We start from the raw sequence: 16,688 nt of genomic DNA, 5'->3' as shown, positions 1-16,688 counted from the left end.
CCAGGGAAGAACAACAATCACTGGTTACATCAATCACACAGTACACAGACTATAACATTGATTTCCCAAAGGGGCCACTTCATAGTATGTGCTGTTTTCAGTAAACAGCTTAGTTCCCCCAGAGAACTACTTTAAAAAAAAAACGGGCATCTATCTTGGTTCCCAGGGAGCCAGCCATACTAGCCCACCCACCACCACATTAACTACAGGGATCAGAATTCAGTATCCAAATCTTAAGTTACCATTATGTACACCAGCACGGATGGCCCATGCGGGAAAACCCATGAGATGGGCTCATTTCCCTTACCCACCCCAAAGACCCTGGGCCTGCCACCCTCCCAACAGAGCCTGGGGATTAGAGAAATGCAGAGTCAGAACTTCACCTCGGCCCTGCCACGTAGCTCACCAGGCAGAGAGTCGGTGCTGCTCCTCATAAGCCGCTCCTTCCTCTCTCGCAGGTAGTTGATGATCTTGTCAGTCTCTTCAGCAGTGAGGTACCTGTTGTCAGCCAGCAGGTTGAGGAGGCTCTGGATGGCTGGGGGGTGCCCCCCACGCATTCCCTCCTCGGGGCCTCCTCGCTCTCTTTCCTGGAGGATGGCTTCATCAGCCATCTTGGCCGCCTGTCTGGCAATCTCCTCGCGCTCCTTCTCCCGGCACTCATTCTTATAGCGCTCATAATTTCTGGCCACCAGCACCATGGCATCTGCCTGGGGCATGTTGCGATGCTCTGTAGGAGGGAATGACCTGAGTTATTTTCTCCCATGACAGATCTGAGTGCCCACCTGCTGAACTCTACCAAGCCTTTCCTGACGTCAAACAAGCAAGAAAACCATTTCACTGACAAAAACCCTTGGGATGGGGATGGGGAGAGGTGGGGAGGGAGGGGATGCAGCTCGGAAGACAGAGAATGGGTTTCTTCAGTGGGAAAGAGACACCCTTGTAGAGAGCTAGTTCTGTGGGGAATTCTTAGATCATAGACATGTAGTAAAAGCCAGAGAAACATGATAGTCTCACAGATTCAAAAAGACCATGTGGAGAATAACCACAGGAGGTAGGCCATGGGGGTCCGAACAGCCCTCTGTAAAGCCTGGCTTTCCACCACACTCCTCAGGGTAGAACTGTTTTTTACTGTATCAGTTCAAAGGTTATGGATTAAGATCAAATGATGACCCTAAATAACCTTCTCCCCTCCCTCTTGGGAAACAAGATTTATAAAGTGGTGAGAAGACTTCTTGGCACTTGATATAAATGTCTTCACACATCTTGAGGACTGTTCCTCAGAGAGGTAAATGACCTGCTGGAGAGGCTTCTACACTCTATGCTTATGGGTAAAACTGGTCAGGCAAATAGAGGGCCCAGGGTGGTGGGAGAAGGGAAAAGTCTGTGCTGTAAGAGCAATCAGCAAGGCATCAGTTGACTGAGTCGCAACGATCTGGGAGCAAAGGACTAAAAGTTACTTCAGGGAAGGACTTCAGGGAACCTACCCTGGGCCTCCAGGAGGTCAAGGCTGCCTCCCTCTTCTCAAAGTCCCTCCACTGACTTCTCCAGCACACTAACAAAAAGTCTCCTAACTGCCTGTCACGTGCTTTGTCCCTCATTCCAAAGTCTGGTGAAAGCAGGGACTCCAGCACACTCAGTGCAGTGTGTGCCAGAGCTGTGCTGGCTCTCACTGGTGCGAGCAGACTGTGCGCCTCTCTCCCCAACTTGCCCTGAAGTGACTTCATGTTGGTGGCTTGAAATAGAACACGGTGGGAGTATTTACACCATGGAAATCAGGAAATTCTATAAACCACACCATCCCCACCCCAGAACTGGCTGTTAAACATTTACTAACACATCACTGCACATACCTAAGGGCTGCATGTAATGTCATACACAGCAGGCCCAGAACTGCATCCAATGAAAGAAGATCAAACCAATAAATGACTATGCAAGTCTCTGCCATGCACTCATAAAAGGGCCCTACCACATTTGAGCTGAAATACCTTTACCTAAAACCTGCTGCTTCTGAGTAAGCCATAAAAAAATTAATGGACTAGTATCTGGAAGTTTCTGGAATTCTAACCCACTGGGGCCTCCATACCTTGAGGGGTTCCAAACATGATGTTGACTGTACAGGAGCGGTGAATCTGGTGTTGCTGGGTGATGACAATAGCAAAGGGAGACCCTCCCCTGCTAACATCCTCCAGGGCTTGTGACAGTGATACTTCCGTGTTGAGGAAGATTAAATCTACTACCATGCCTAGGTCTCGGACCTTCCGCCCCACAGATTCAGCATAATCTCTGTAGAAACAAACAGGATCCAGTTGAGTAACTCCCTGATCAAGTCCCAATCTGTACAGTGGCACCTCAGCCAGAAGATTTCAAATGCTAGCTCTACCACTGTCTCCCTAGCACCCTCTTCAGGCTCCAAGAATCTAAACCGATTCCTTCTCTTTATATTGGCTGAGAAGTTCCCAGTGGAATAGTACTTGGTGTCCCAGGCCCTTCTCCTGATTCTCTAGTCTGATGGTCATTCCTAAACACCATCCTGTTGCCTAAGATTTGTAGCACATTTCTGTCTTGGCAGAGGCTGTACACCACAGTGAAAAAACCATGGGTTTTAAATGCTAGAGTCAGGTTTGGATCTTAGCCCTAACATTTACTTGCAAAGTTGGAGCTTTAAGCAAATCCCTTTACCTCTTACAAACCTCAGTTTCTTTACCAATCAGACAAGAATAATAGGGCTCAGCTCATATGTCATTTCCTTAACTTTCTCTCCAATCTAAATCAGATCCTTGATGTATTTCTTCTTGTAAGACTCATCACCAATACATTTATTTTTGTCATCTGTCCTACTAGGGTATAAGCTCCACAAGAGGAAGGGGCCATGTGTGTTTTGCTCATTAGGATTACAGCTTCAGGACCTAGCACCTGCCGCACACAGAAAAAATTTGATGAATGAATACATGTGAAACATGATTACTATGAAGATTACAAAAAAAATTAAAAGCGCTTAGCATGGAGTAGTACAGAGTAGGTGCTCAGAAAATGACAGCTATTATCATGCACTTAAAAATAAAAAGGCAAAAAAGTTATCTGCAAGTTAAAGCAGCATCTATTTCTAAACAAGGCAGCCCAGAGCCTGTGAACTCTGCCTGCTGTTTGGTGTCTCAACACCTATCTCCCTAGCTTCGGCCTTGAAAATTAGCTCTTTAACCCCAAACTGCTAGAAAATACATGAATTTATTTACTAACCACTTGGGGAAAGGGAACACAGCTACTGCCAAACTTGCAAGCTGCTACACTCCCTTCTGCACCTCTGAGCTGCTTCTTCAAGGAAAGAATGTGAAACAGAGGTAGAATAAAACAGTGCTGTGAGCTCTGACTTGGCTAGCACGGTCACCTAACAGCTCTGCAAGGCCATGGCACTTCACAAAGAAAGCCGGTTTCTTGGCTGACGAATGCAGACATGCCTTCCGAAGTATTAGGGACTCGGGGTTCTCTCACGAAGGGGACATCTACTGCTTTGCCTGACCAACATATACTCCCTCGGATTTTCCTTTGGGAAGGCACCCCTTTTCCACTCAGTCTACCCCGGCTCCACAGGATTAATCCCACTTTTAGCACTATGAGTGGGCACATGACCTAGCCCTGGCCAATCAGGGCATCCAACACTGCTGGCCAAAGTGATAGTCCAGGGTTGGGAAACAATTCCAGGATTTCAGGTGGAAGCAACAGGAAAAAGCAGCTCTCTTTCCACGGGTTTGCTAAGCTAAGGAGATACATGTCAAGAGCTAGCGCTGTGCTGTCTTTTCAAGTAGAAAGCTTGTCTGAGAGTGAAGACAACACAAAAGACCAAGCCTTTATGAGAGGCTGACCCTGAATGCAGCCGTGCCTGAACGTCCCAGTCAAGCAAACTAAAAATTTCCCTTTGGGCCCAAGCCAGTTGGCAGTGGGTCTTCTGTCACCTACAACTGGAAGAGCTCTGGTTAACACAGCGCAGCAATGCCAGAGCGCACGGCCTGGCAGCGTGTGCAGCTGCCAAGAAGAAGACTGCATTTCTCATGTCTCTTCTGCTGCTTCTCCTCACTCAGGAAAAATCCAAAGGCTTCTTACTTAGTTTGCTTGTTGACCACAATCACAGAACAATCAACAGGCCTCTCGGCATCAAAGCGTCTCTGGATTTCCTCAAAATACTGACGATAGAGCTCTTCTCTACGACGCTCCTCACGTTTCAGACGCTCTGCAGGATGACACAGGGAAAATTGAAACATGGACTGTGCCTTTCTATAAAAATAAGTCACAGGCCTTATTTTCAATCTTGAACTACTTGTAGGCAAAGGCTGTAATCTAGACTACCTCTGAAAAAAGATTATTTTTTTACTATTATAAATTCATTAAAATGGAATGAATGGATTACAAGGCATGGCTGCTTTAATCTGATACATGCTACCAGAATGTCCTCTAGGAAAGCTGTTGCTAATTCATCCTTTCTTTGGGGTGGATCACCTAGTGCTATTTCTCCATATCTTAATCAACACTGAGTTTTGTCATTAAAAGGAAAAAAAAACCCTCCTGCCAATTGATAGGCAAAAGATAGTATATCATTATTATCCTAATTTTCATTTTTGGGACAACCATTTAAGACTCTTGTTGACAGGTAATTGCAATTTGCTAAAAAAACAAAACAAAACAAAACAAAACACAACACCAGGCAATTCAAAAAAAAACCAACAAAAAAATCCTAAACAAAACCAGGCAGTAAAGTTCTGTAACAAACTAAAAATGAGGTTCTTAATTTGACTAGGAATAAAACAATTAAAAAATCTTAAAGATGTATTAAATATATTGAGACAATCAAGGCTTTAAAAAACATGTCTTTACCTAAAAAATAGATGCTCTTAGGTAAAAATTATAAATAAAACAACTCTCCCCACATACTACATAGGTAATAGAGAGAGTTGTATTTATTTGGTCAATGAGCAAAAAACAAACATTTAACCTCTTCAGCTCCAATTTTTAGTTCATTTCTTTTCTTATTGATAGTTATTTCATATTTATTTCTTCTTGTTGGGTGACTAAACCAGATGACAGTACTACTTTACATTTTAAAAATGATTTTCAAGCTGAATGCTCTCTACAAATGAACAGGCCATTTGTATTTCTTCTTTTTGTGAACTGCTTAGCCAAGTCATTAGCTCCTTTCCATCTGGTTATTAGTTTCCTCTTTCTTCTATAAAGTGTTCTATTTGTGATAAGAATAAACTGTTTTTTCTACTTTACCTTTTGCACGAGACTGACTTTCTGGGCCTGGAGGGCCACGTCCATCAAAGCTGTCTCTGTAACGGTCAAAGTAAGCATCATCTTTCCTCCTGCAGTAGTCATCCATTCGCAGGTATCGGTCATAAGAGCCTTCTCTCCTGAAAATGTAAAGAAATGTGCACAAAGTTAAAGGTTTTATCCTGCAAAAATCAAATACAGAGAACTCTTCAAGACCCAGCTATCTGTGAGGAAGACGTAGTATAGCACAGAACTTTGGGATTAGGCAAACAAAATTATTATCTGGGACTCACTGCTTATCAGCTCTGTGGCTGGGACTGAGTTAACCTACCTTCCAAAAGGACTGGGAGGATGTACAGAACGCTCTCAGCATAATGGAAGCTCCCTGGCCCAAAGTGAACACAAAAAACTGGTAGTAATTATTGATACTAGTTTTGAGGAACCATTCTAGGCCCTACCCCAAGCCTCTTTCCTTGTGCTTTTTAAAAATTGTGGTTAAAAAACAGAATAAAAAAAAATACATATATAAAATAATTTTCATCATCCTGAACAGTCTGAACAGAAACTCAACCCCTATCTCTGTAACTTCTAATCTACTTTCTCTCTATGAATTTGCCTTTTCTAAATATTTCATGTAAGTGAAAGCATATTTGTCTTTTGTGACAATGTAGCATAATACTTATTTCATGTAGCATATTTTTTAAGGTCTATCAAGGCTTAGCAGGTATAAAAATGACCTTTTTAATGGCTGGATAATATACTGTATGGATATACCATACTTTTTAATCCATCTATTGATGGACATTTGAGTGGTGTCTACCTTTCGGCTACTGTGAATAGTGTTGCTATGTATAGTCACACCCATCTATGTAAGTTCTTCTTTTCAATTCTTTTGGATATATATTCAAGAGTGGAGCTGGTGGATTATTAATTCTACTACATTTAACTTTCTGAGGGACCGCCAAACTTTTTCACAGCAGTCATACTACTTTGCATTCCTACCAGCAATGTATGAGGATTCTAGTTCCATTATACTTCACCAACACTTAAAAAAAAACTATTAAAGCCATCCTAGTAGGTATGAAGTGCTAGCTCATTGTGGTTTTGATTTGCATTTCTCTGCTAACTAAGGATGTCAAGTATCTTTTCACGTATTTATTGGCCATTTGTACATCTACCCTGTGGTCCTGCATGGCCAAAACAATTTGCACTCCCATCTTTTTTTCCATTTGCACAATGGTGCCTTTCACAGCCCACAGGAAGAGACCCAGATTCATTCATTAAGCAAAATCCGTCTTCAATCACACATTCAGCAAATATTTATTAAGCGGCACATCTCTCATGGTGATAAACACCGGAAACATAGGCCTGAGAAAGGCACTGCTGTACAGAGTTTTCAATTAGTTCAGCAGAACAAACATAAAAAAGACTGCTACCAAAAACAAACAAACAAACAAAAACCCAGCAAGCAGAACGACTGTAGAGGTTACCTGAGAATGGGATCTCGGGAGTCTCTCATCTCTCTGTATCTGTCGTACATGGGATCTCGGTGATCTCGAAAATTCCTAGTTTCTCTTAGGTCACGAAAGTCTCTAAGATCCCTCATGTCCCGAGCATCACGCATACTTCTGCTGTCTCGGTGATCCCGAATGTCTCTGCTATCTCTGTGGTCCCGCAAATCTCGGGGGTCTCGCATGTCTCTGCCATCTCGAGCATCCCGGCCATTCCTGCCGTCCCTGGGCTCTCTTCTTGGACTTCCTCGAATGGGCGATCGATCACGTCTTGTATCTCGACTATCTCCAAAGCCATATGGATCTCTGTGGGAGGGGGCAAGAAGATGCTAAGACAAAGGAACTGAAGGAGTCTACCCTTGAGCTCTTTACTGGAGAAAGCCCCCACCCTCCAAGCATTTTTCTCTAAAACACAGCAGTCAGTGAGAAATAAGATTAAAATTTTAAGGACAGTCACCCATCTGGTCAGCAAATAAAGACCAGCATGTTTTAGAATCTCCAAAGATTAGGATATTCAAGGAAGAATGTATGATCCAGAGCCAAGGGTTTTGACTGGGGTCATAGTGTTTATGAGACTTTGTGAGGTAAGTCAATATTCTGTATACATGTCAAACTATCATCTCTATCTCAACAGGTTTTCAAAGTGAAAGGGTCTTCCCTCATTCATCTCCTCCCACCAAACTTATTTGAAAGAGATTTTAAAAGGGGAGAATAGTTGCAGGGGTCGGGGGGTGTGTGTGTCATAATAAGGGGCAAGACTCATGAAGAAAAAATGAGCAAATGACACAATTTCATACAAGGTTGGCACAATTTCATACAAAGTAACGGTGATCCAAGGAGTTATCCTTAAAAGTACAGAAAACGTTACTTTAAAAAACATCGAGCAGGATCAATCAAATAAAGGGGGAAAAAGGGAAGTGCAATACGAGACACACAGTCAAGTATAGGAGGAACACTCTATCTTCTTAACATATGAGTAGTGGTCTCTCTTAGTCTAAAGTTTAAGTAGAACCTGGCTCCTTCTGGTCAAGGTGTTCTTTGTTTAAAAACAAAACAGTGTTTGAAGTCACAGGTGTTCAGCCTGATCTGATTCAATATTCTTCATGAGACTACCCCACTAGGAACTCATTCTCAACATGTTTAAAATTAAACTTCTTATTCAACCCACTCAGGCACAGTCAGATCTTTTCACTTATGCCAAAAATCATCTTCCCAATTACCAAGGTTTAAGTTCTTGAGAGTTAACTTTGACTTTTCTTCCCTATCAAGTTACTTGAATACTCTTTGCTTTTCTTGTTCATTCCCATTGGACTTTTAAGTTCAATCCAAACCCTTATTCTATGCTGCATCACCAAGAATTTTTAAGATATAAAAACAAAATCCAATCTTCCAGATTTCAATTCTTTCAGCAAATAGCAGATAAACCATCGATTTCCACCTGTTACCAACTGCAGCTTGGCTATCACGCTTCTGGGCACTCTTCCCTAACAAATTTGGCCCCTTTCCATTTATTATTTCTCCCTCATTTCCTGATCCAACTTCCTTAGTTCTACTTAAGCTGGTCTTATGATTTAACTCACATGACTTATTTCAGTATTTCTGTTCATATGGCTTTTCAACGTGGAATGATTTTCCTGCACTAACTCAAGTATCTCCCAATGCTCAAAGGCAAGTTCATGTCCCATGTCTTCCCCAAAATATTCTCTAATCTCTTGAGTAACTACTGATCTCTCCTGCTAAACTCTTAGAGCACTTACTATTACTCATCTAGATCTGATTTACCTTTTTACAATGTCTCCTTTTAAGACCCGTTTTAAGGATTACCTCCTCCATAAAGCCAGCCCTGAACTCTTGATCTTTTCCAGCAAATAGGCCCCTCCTCCAGTCATTTCCATCTCAATAAATGGCACATCTACCTACTCAGTAGCTCAAGCCAGGAAACTGGATGTCATCCTTTCTTTAAAGCCCTATCCACTCTTCCAATGACATTTCCAAAATGTGTTCTCACTCTGAAATTGACATCCATTCTGCCCATGTTTCTTTATCTCCATAGGTACCACTGAAGCCCAACCCCAAACCACCTTTCCCCAAAACCACAGCAGAGCCTTCTATAGTCTCCCCATTTCTGCTCTTGCCTGTTTCCTAATCTTCTTCTAGATTACTCTAGAACCATCTTTTAAATATGTAAAACCCTTCACTGGTTTCCCACAGTATTTAGAATTCAATCCAAAGTCTCTACTGAGGCTAATAAGATTCTGCCCTGCCTCAGCTCTTGTCTTCGCCAACCTTATTCCGCCCCCTCCCTAGTCTGCGTCTTTCTTACCATATTGAATTTTCAGCTGTAACTAGTCAAGGTTTTCCCCAATGCCTCTCATTGTGCAGCAGGAACTACTCCACAGTCATTTTTCCAGGTCTCAGGCTTAAGCATCCCTTACTCCATGATTCTGTTAGTTTAAAACTTTATCTTTGGTCCCTAAATTCTGGCCACCTTCTCTCATAGCACTGTTTTCACTCATGTTATTTATCACAATTTGATGTCACATATCAATTTACTTAATGCCTGTCTGCCCTACTAGACTGCAAGTCCATGAAGACAAGGACTGTCAGCTTGACTTCATGATAAAGCCACTACCTAGGCTTATATTGTCTGGCATAGAGCAGACGCTCCATGAACCTGTTAAACAAGTCTTGCTCTGCATACATATTTCTATTGCTGCACTTATCACACTGTTCTGTAGTTATTTGTTTGCAATGGCTTCCCTACCAAACAGTAGTAAGCTCACTTGAATGCTTTGTATCCACAGGACACAGCACAGAGTTCAGTAAATGTTTAATAAAATGAATTATTCAACTAAACTGTAAGCCTCTCAAGAGCAAGCATCATGTCTTCCTCATATTTTTGTCACCTACCATGATTACACATATAGACATTCATCATGATGCCCTCAGCGTGGAAGAAAACCTCATTTTCACTTCATCCACATGGTCACAACAAAAACAATTTAAATGCCAACTTTGTTTCTATGAAAAGTCCTTGTCATATGTTTTAAGGCTCATAAGTACTCTTGATTGGTGGGAGCAAACATATGGGAGAACAGAGGATTTAAACGAGGATGGCTAAAGATTTTTCCTACTAGAATAAAGTGCAGAGTAACCGAGATTCTTACTTCAACTTTTATTATGTCATATAATCCCTCTAACATATGTAACATCTGATATACTGTATATTGTGGGCAAACACCTAGGATCCAATGGGAAGGGACAACTGTCAAGTATTTCTGGATTAATGATCAGCAGATAAACCTGCCTTGGGGAGCAGTCAGAAATAAGTCATTAGAGGTGGAATCAGATTTCAAGTGCTCTTTGGCAATCAAGGCTGAAAGAGATCATGAACCTGACAGACCACAGACCACACACAAAGCCGTAGGCTGGAGAAAACGGGGTGGGGGGTGGGGACAGGGATACCACCACATCAGGCACTTTTCACAGTCCTAGGACGATTACAAATGCCACATCTGGTTCTCATTCTTTTGAATCCACTGAAATACCTTACTCACCTGCCGAGAGTTTATTCCTGGAGGTTGACCACAATACCCTAGATTCCCAAAGTCCAGGTTCATGCTTCTAGTTTGAGAAGGTAAGCAGTCTATGTGCAACAAAACTATAAATTCCCCCTTAATTACCTTGGGGGTAAAAATGTAAAAGAGATGATATTCACAAGGGAAAGAAGAACCAAAGGAGTAGCAGAAGCAGGGACAGAGAGGATAGCAAGGCTCTAAAATGAAAAGGGAAAGCTTTCCTTTCTCCAAAAGACAAGCAGCATGGCAGACTGCTTTTCTTCTGGAGACAAAAACAAAACAACCCTTTAGGAGCCAAACAAAGACCTCCCCAGAAAAAAACGGATCCTGGTGTTGGCCCCAGCATCTTTCTCAAAATAAGAACCAGATGACAAAAAGGTGGTACAGTGTGCAGGATTCAGAGTGCCGCAAGGATGAAGCCTGCTGAACAAGATGCTTGGCCTCAAATAACAAGTGGGTTAGAGGCAAGTTTCTGGAGAATGAAGTTCACTAGATCATCCCATGGTACCAAAGTTGTTTAACTGGAGACCAATGCACTGTACCCTCAGGTACTAGGTCACCAGAAGCTAAAAAGAAACTGAACAACAGTTAGAACTTCAGAACCAGAGTCCACAAACTGAAAGCAGTTGATAAACATCACTAAAATCCTGTTGCAAATTCCTCATCTATTCAGCAGGAGGGGGCAAAGCCAAATGCTCTCTTGCCTTGAGAGACACGGTAGTCACACCATTTGCAAACATCTGAGAGGTAAGGAGGGATGGATGAAGGAAAAGACCATGGCTCAGATGGCAAGTGATATGCTCCTGGTAGAAGTGCTTCTCATCCTGAGGAGCACCAGGCATTTGAGAGCTCTTGGACAACTGATGGACTCTGAGCTTCTCTTTGGCTAGAGACAGCCTCAAGCCCAGGATGGTGTTCTTTGGCCTTGGCTGTTCAGAAGGTCAGGGAGGAAGGCCTCTGTCCTTGTCTTTGTCAGCATCTCCTTTTTCCTTTCTGTTCACTGGAATATTTTCCTTCTAAAGCCAGCCTTTTTTCTCCTGAAAAAAAAAATCCATCAGCTCTTTGTATTTCTGTTCTGTCACAGATACTGTCCACAAATACCATTCTCTAAATGGCTGGCTGCTGTGTGATGTTGATCCCCCACCAGGAGCTCCATGCTGCCATCAGAAACAGGGACAACAGACTTGTACAGAATTTTGCCATTGGGTGCAGGAAGGATAACGGGGTACAACAAGCAATCACACCTTACAGATCCAAATTTTGTAAGTGCCCATGCTTCTCCCTAGAAAGCGCACTGATAATTTTCTCAAACACAAATGTGACTCTTCTGTTGGTAGAGAGGTGGCACTTGCTGAGACCTGACGGATCTTCTTTAAGTGTTAGTGCGCAGGTAATCACAGCCTGGAGTCTTTAATTGTGAAGCCCACCTAGAGCTAGGGCAGTCTCACACCCAAGAAGCAAGCAGTTATTAAAGGAATTAACACTGTGGATACACAAAAATCACCTCAGGCCACGTAAGAAACTTGTCTGCAGTTAGGCTTTTTCTTTTTTAAAAAACTGAAACATAGCTGACAATGGCCAGGTTATTTCTGATGAACCAATCCTTGACGACTTTCACCAATGAGGCACCAGACCTAACATTCTTCACGAATACATAGAGAAATTCTCTGCAGAGGTCTCGATGTAGACAAGTTAACTCTATTTGCTTTTCCTCAGGTCATGCAGGAAGGTTTAGGAAGTAGAGTATCACTTAGAGGCCATGTCTGCAGAAGGTTATGTTCCAAAACCTGGACTGCTCAAGTGCTGAGCTGAAGATGGAAACTGAGAACTGAGGTACGACTAGAAGCATGATCCAGTCTCCGAGCATGGTTAAGGACTGATGCCTAGCACCAATGCTAGACAACTTGCACGGTAACTATGCAATGCTCTCACTGTGCACAGTGGAGTTCAATGAAGTGGTCCAAGGGTTAATGACGAGAATTCAGGCTGAAATGTGATCCAGAGCAGGGATCCCTGATGCAGAATTCTGTGCTTGGCTGGGCCAGAACCGTCAGAACCACATCCCAACAGCCGGAGTCATGAGTGAGGCATATTACTGAACGGTGAGCAATACCAGCAGAACTGTGGCTTACAGAGACATTTGAAGAGGTGATAATCCTGTGAAAATTCCCAAAGATACTGAGGTGTTTTGACACTCAAGGTTAAAGTCCAGCAAAATAAGGTGTTACAAAGGTCTTGCCAGCATGTTTAGAAACAATTTTCTTAAAAAGTAGCAACACTGAAGACACAGAGTTACAACTTAAGGGAAATGCTTGCTATAGGTAGCTTTTTTTTTTTTCCCTTTCTGTGAACAATGCATTCCTCCATGGCTGGGGGCACATAAAATGTTTAGGGTTGCTGAATGAAGTCAGGTGGATTGCTGTCAACATACTGATACACTGGAATTATCTCAAGGTTTTGACTGGAAGCACGCACCTGAGGAGAGCACACACCAGTGTTCACCCTCAGAGAAATGATTAGCCCCTTCCAGACTAGTGTCTTAAAAAGAACATACGATAAGCACAATGATCAAAACGTTAGTGTTCTATTTTGAATACAACATTCAATTTATCTGACTTTAGGGTTTGAAAATTTTAATTTTTAAATGGAACAAAACTGGGACTCTGCTTAGACCTTTAGATGGGGCTCAGAATAGATCTTTTTTTTTAACTAAATGTGAATATTCCTCTTCCCCAAACCTTACTGAGTATGACTATATGAAACTTAATCATGCTAAACAACACTTTGAGGAACCCAGTTAGGGACGGATCACCAAGAAGACTGATCTTCAATGGACCTTTAATTAGCCTAGCTGTCCCTCCTATTGACTATAAATAAAACGGGAAGCCACAGCCCAATCCACGTTCCAAATGACCTCATCTTAGAATTTATTTTTGAGGAAGACGATATATTAAAATGAAAATATAAGTGACATATGTTTATAAATCTGGTAAGGAGAACACTTTAAAAGGCCCCCTCCAATGTTGTTTGTATGTTTATCTTTGGGAGTGGGGATATAAAAAAGAAAGAAAGAAAGCATTCTTCCATTACAGATGAAATTATAGAGTTGCATTTTAGGCTGGGATGAAATTAATCTTTTAAAGTTAATGCTCTGGCAATGGCAATATTGGATTTTAAGCAGGGGAGTAAGCTATTTCCCCAACACTGCCAATGCTTAGTGAATACCTACAATAATGGGAAATGTTAAAAGCATCTGGTTAGGTATACTTTTAGTGGAATGACATAAAACATTCTTATTATAGCACAAATGAGAACTACTTTTTATTCTGTGATGTGCAGTCCCACCTCCTTTTTGCCTGCGGAAACATTACCCAGACATCACAGACATCATGAGGATACAGAGAGCAGGAGGATTTCACTAGGGGAGTGTCTTTATAGTGACCAGTTCTACACTCCTGTAAGCTACCTACTTCAGAAACATACACATTTGAGCTCCTTGGAAACTGGATATACACATCTCCTTTCAAGTCATTTAGCAACCACAGCTTCCAGTGGAGCCCATATGTCTGACCATTAGATGCAAACTCTCAGTCACTTGTATTTCATGTTTACTGGGGCAACGAGGAGCAACACTGAAGGGACTGCCCAACATCTGCAGCGTGGTTAGATGCAGCACAACGGAAACAGACTTATATGGATCTGCTGAAGTTCCAGAGCATTCATTTATGTTCTTTAGGGCACTCACACATACACACAAAATCAATCAATATACTATTTACCTGCAAGCTGCAGGCATTCCTTATGGTGTCAGAGAAAACAAACAGAATACCAATGTGTATGCTCACTTCTGCAGTGAAACCAATGGATGACCAGGGCATCCAGCTAACAGCTGTGGTGCAGCTATAACTGTGGTGTTAGATTCAACTTCCAGGCAGAGTGTTCAAAGAACCTAACTGAAATCAGCAGCATTACTTTGTCCCTAAGGTCTGCTTGAACTCTGCAGAACATACCCGTGTAATTTAATCCTGGTAGCTTAGAAAATACCATCAGGTCCAAGTGGGCACATATACAAACACAGAGCAACCAATCCTTCCTATAAGTAGGTAACAAACTATAGGCGTTTTTGTTTCAAAGCAGGACGGCTGTATGTTATGTGTAAGTGCCCAGGTAGTTGGGTATACCCCCAAGTGACCTGTGGAGCTACCAGTACAGACTAGGATTTGTTGTACTCAGCATGTTCAGTCATCATATGAAATGTAGTTTCCTGTGGTATATAGTTTAGGTACACAATTTACTGTGGGAAACTGGCATTTTACTTAGGGGCAAAGGCAAAATCCATACTGAATATCCACTTGGGCCATGAGGAGACACCAGATATGAGATATGTATGTCTGCATTCCACACAAAACTGCACACACTGCATCCACTTGTGTGCTATTTATGAGGCCAGTTTGAATACAATATACTCATCTTTGGTGTAATGGCAACATTAATGAGGCTCTTCTTTGGGACGAATTTAATGCGTATCTTGAGGGTACACATCAGGACTATCTCTTGTAAATAGTGGAAGACTATTTGGGGAAATGCCTTTTATTTCCAGGAAAACTAAGAAAAAGGGAGACTTCTAGAGGTAGGGTGTTTTTGCCCTTTTTATTTCCCCTCAATAGGTAACCCAAGCATGCGAGCGCACAGGGGATCTGCAGCACAGGCACAGTAGCAATCTCTCAAGCAGCACTTTCTGTAAACCTGGGTGAACATCTGGACCGGCAGCCATGTGGAATGAAGAGTCGAGCCTGCTGCAGGGCAGCGCAGCACACACCAACGACCCTCGGGCACTCCTGCTGTGGAGGCTCCCACTGACACGTGAGCGGGGGACACACAGAGGTTTATCCTCTTCCAATCGCCTGCAACTCACGGTGCAAGCTGAACTTGCTGGGTTTGCCACGGAAAACAAAGCTTCCTCTGCATCTCCTGATGTATGTTCTAAAAAAGCAGCAAGGCCCTTCACACAGGTTCACGTTCTTATTGTTTGCTTGTGCGTTTCTGATTTCTTGGGGGGAAGAAAAGACCCTTGATGTACGAAGTTGGGCTTAACTCCCCAGAGCCCAACTCTCCCAAGGTAACTCACTGCTTCAGGGTACTTTACCTTCGTGTGGGGCTGGGTCTTGATGGAGCCGTATTCATATTTCTTCTTTCCGCTGCCTTATTAATATCTGAAAAGAATAATCAACCCATCTGTTCAATGCTACGGAATAAAAACAAGATCATCAGCACATTTCAAATGAAAGCAACAACAAAAAAACTACAATGACAACCAGATGGTGTAAGAAAATCCATTCAGCAGACGCATTGTCACTTGGGCAATTTTTATTAAGTTACAGCAGTACGTTGTCATGGCTTGGTAGAGAATGTCCCTCAGTTTTCTACCTAACACATAATTTGTGTAAAACTGATTATGTCAAGGCTTTAACACTGCCAAGCCTAAACCTAAAAACTTCCCCCTCCAAAAGGGGAAAAGGTTGTCTTCTAAACTCTTGGAGAGCCAGATGTGTGATTCTTTTTTGAGGGGAGGAGAAAGAAAGAAAGAGAATTTTAAAAAGAGAGAGAGAGCAAGGGCAAGTAGTTCCATTTTATATTACAAGGAAGTAATGGCTGGAATTCAGTCTTAAAACATCTAATAATCCATGAAGCAGGGGCTCCTTTTAGTTTGCCTTGTGGCATTCTATGGGTAGAATCTTCCAGAATGAGATGTAGGAAATAAATTAATTTTTTTCTAAACAAGGCATATGACCTGTTAATATTTATAACCCTCATAGCTAAGTACCTAAGAATAAGAACTGGCATTTGGTATAGTAAGGTTAAGTAATAAAACACTCATTGTAAGTTTTCACTACAGAAGCCTGGCATATACAACTAGATAAAGAACAGTGAAAACATAAACTCACAGAAGCCAACCTGTGCAGTTAAAGCCTCTCGGTTAAAAACAAAACAAACCCTACTTTGCAAAAACTGAAGCAAGTAATAAAAACACCATATGTAAGTAAGAAATAAAAGAAATATCTCAAGAAATGTACCAATCTATGCTCAAAGATAACACCTGATAATTTTTATATGCCTTAAAAAATAAGCATATTAAAAATTTCATACTTTAGTATATGGAGAAATAAAACTGCTTTCTGCTGCAGTGTAATTTTATTCCCCTTGTTCCATATTAAGCAATTAACAGTGTATCTAATAATGACATTAAATGGTATTAAACAATCATATAATTAGGATTTAAAACAGTGATTTTAAGTAGCTTTGAAAATAGTAATTATGTGTATGAAAAATTCTAACC

General features: G+C 41.8%; 1 protein-coding gene across 4 annotated transcripts in view; it reads right to left on the bottom strand.

Moving 5' to 3' along the window:
• Positions 1-16,688, bottom strand: part of NCOA5 (nuclear receptor coactivator 5) — a 28,322-nt gene that overhangs the window by 1,982 nt on the left and 9,652 nt on the right. Inside the window, exons 2-7 of one of the 4 annotated variants that reach the window (XM_086330843.1) lie at positions 15,498-15,564; positions 6,753-7,079; positions 5,266-5,402; positions 4,099-4,225; positions 2,084-2,283; positions 384-727 (exon numbers count right to left, since the gene is read on the bottom strand). In XM_086330843.1, the coding sequence (XP_086186969.1) occupies positions 384-727; positions 2,084-2,283; positions 4,099-4,225; positions 5,266-5,402; positions 6,753-7,079; positions 15,498-15,535 (1,173 nt within the window). In that variant the 5' untranslated portion in view covers positions 15,536-15,564. The remainder of the gene's footprint in view (positions 1-383; positions 728-2,083; positions 2,284-4,098; positions 4,226-5,265; positions 5,403-6,752; positions 7,080-15,497; positions 15,565-16,688) is intronic. The other 3 variants (XM_086330841.1, XM_086330844.1, XM_086330842.1) reach the window with 3 other exon arrangements.

This window comes from Bos grunniens, chromosome 13 (genome assembly GCF_055505025.1).
Source record: "Bos grunniens cultivar Pamir isolate PY7600 chromosome 13, Bosgru_T2T1.0, whole genome shotgun sequence".
Taxonomy (NCBI): domain Eukaryota; kingdom Metazoa; phylum Chordata; class Mammalia; order Artiodactyla; family Bovidae; genus Bos; species Bos grunniens.
This window is presented reverse-complemented; position numbering and strand designations above follow the sequence as displayed.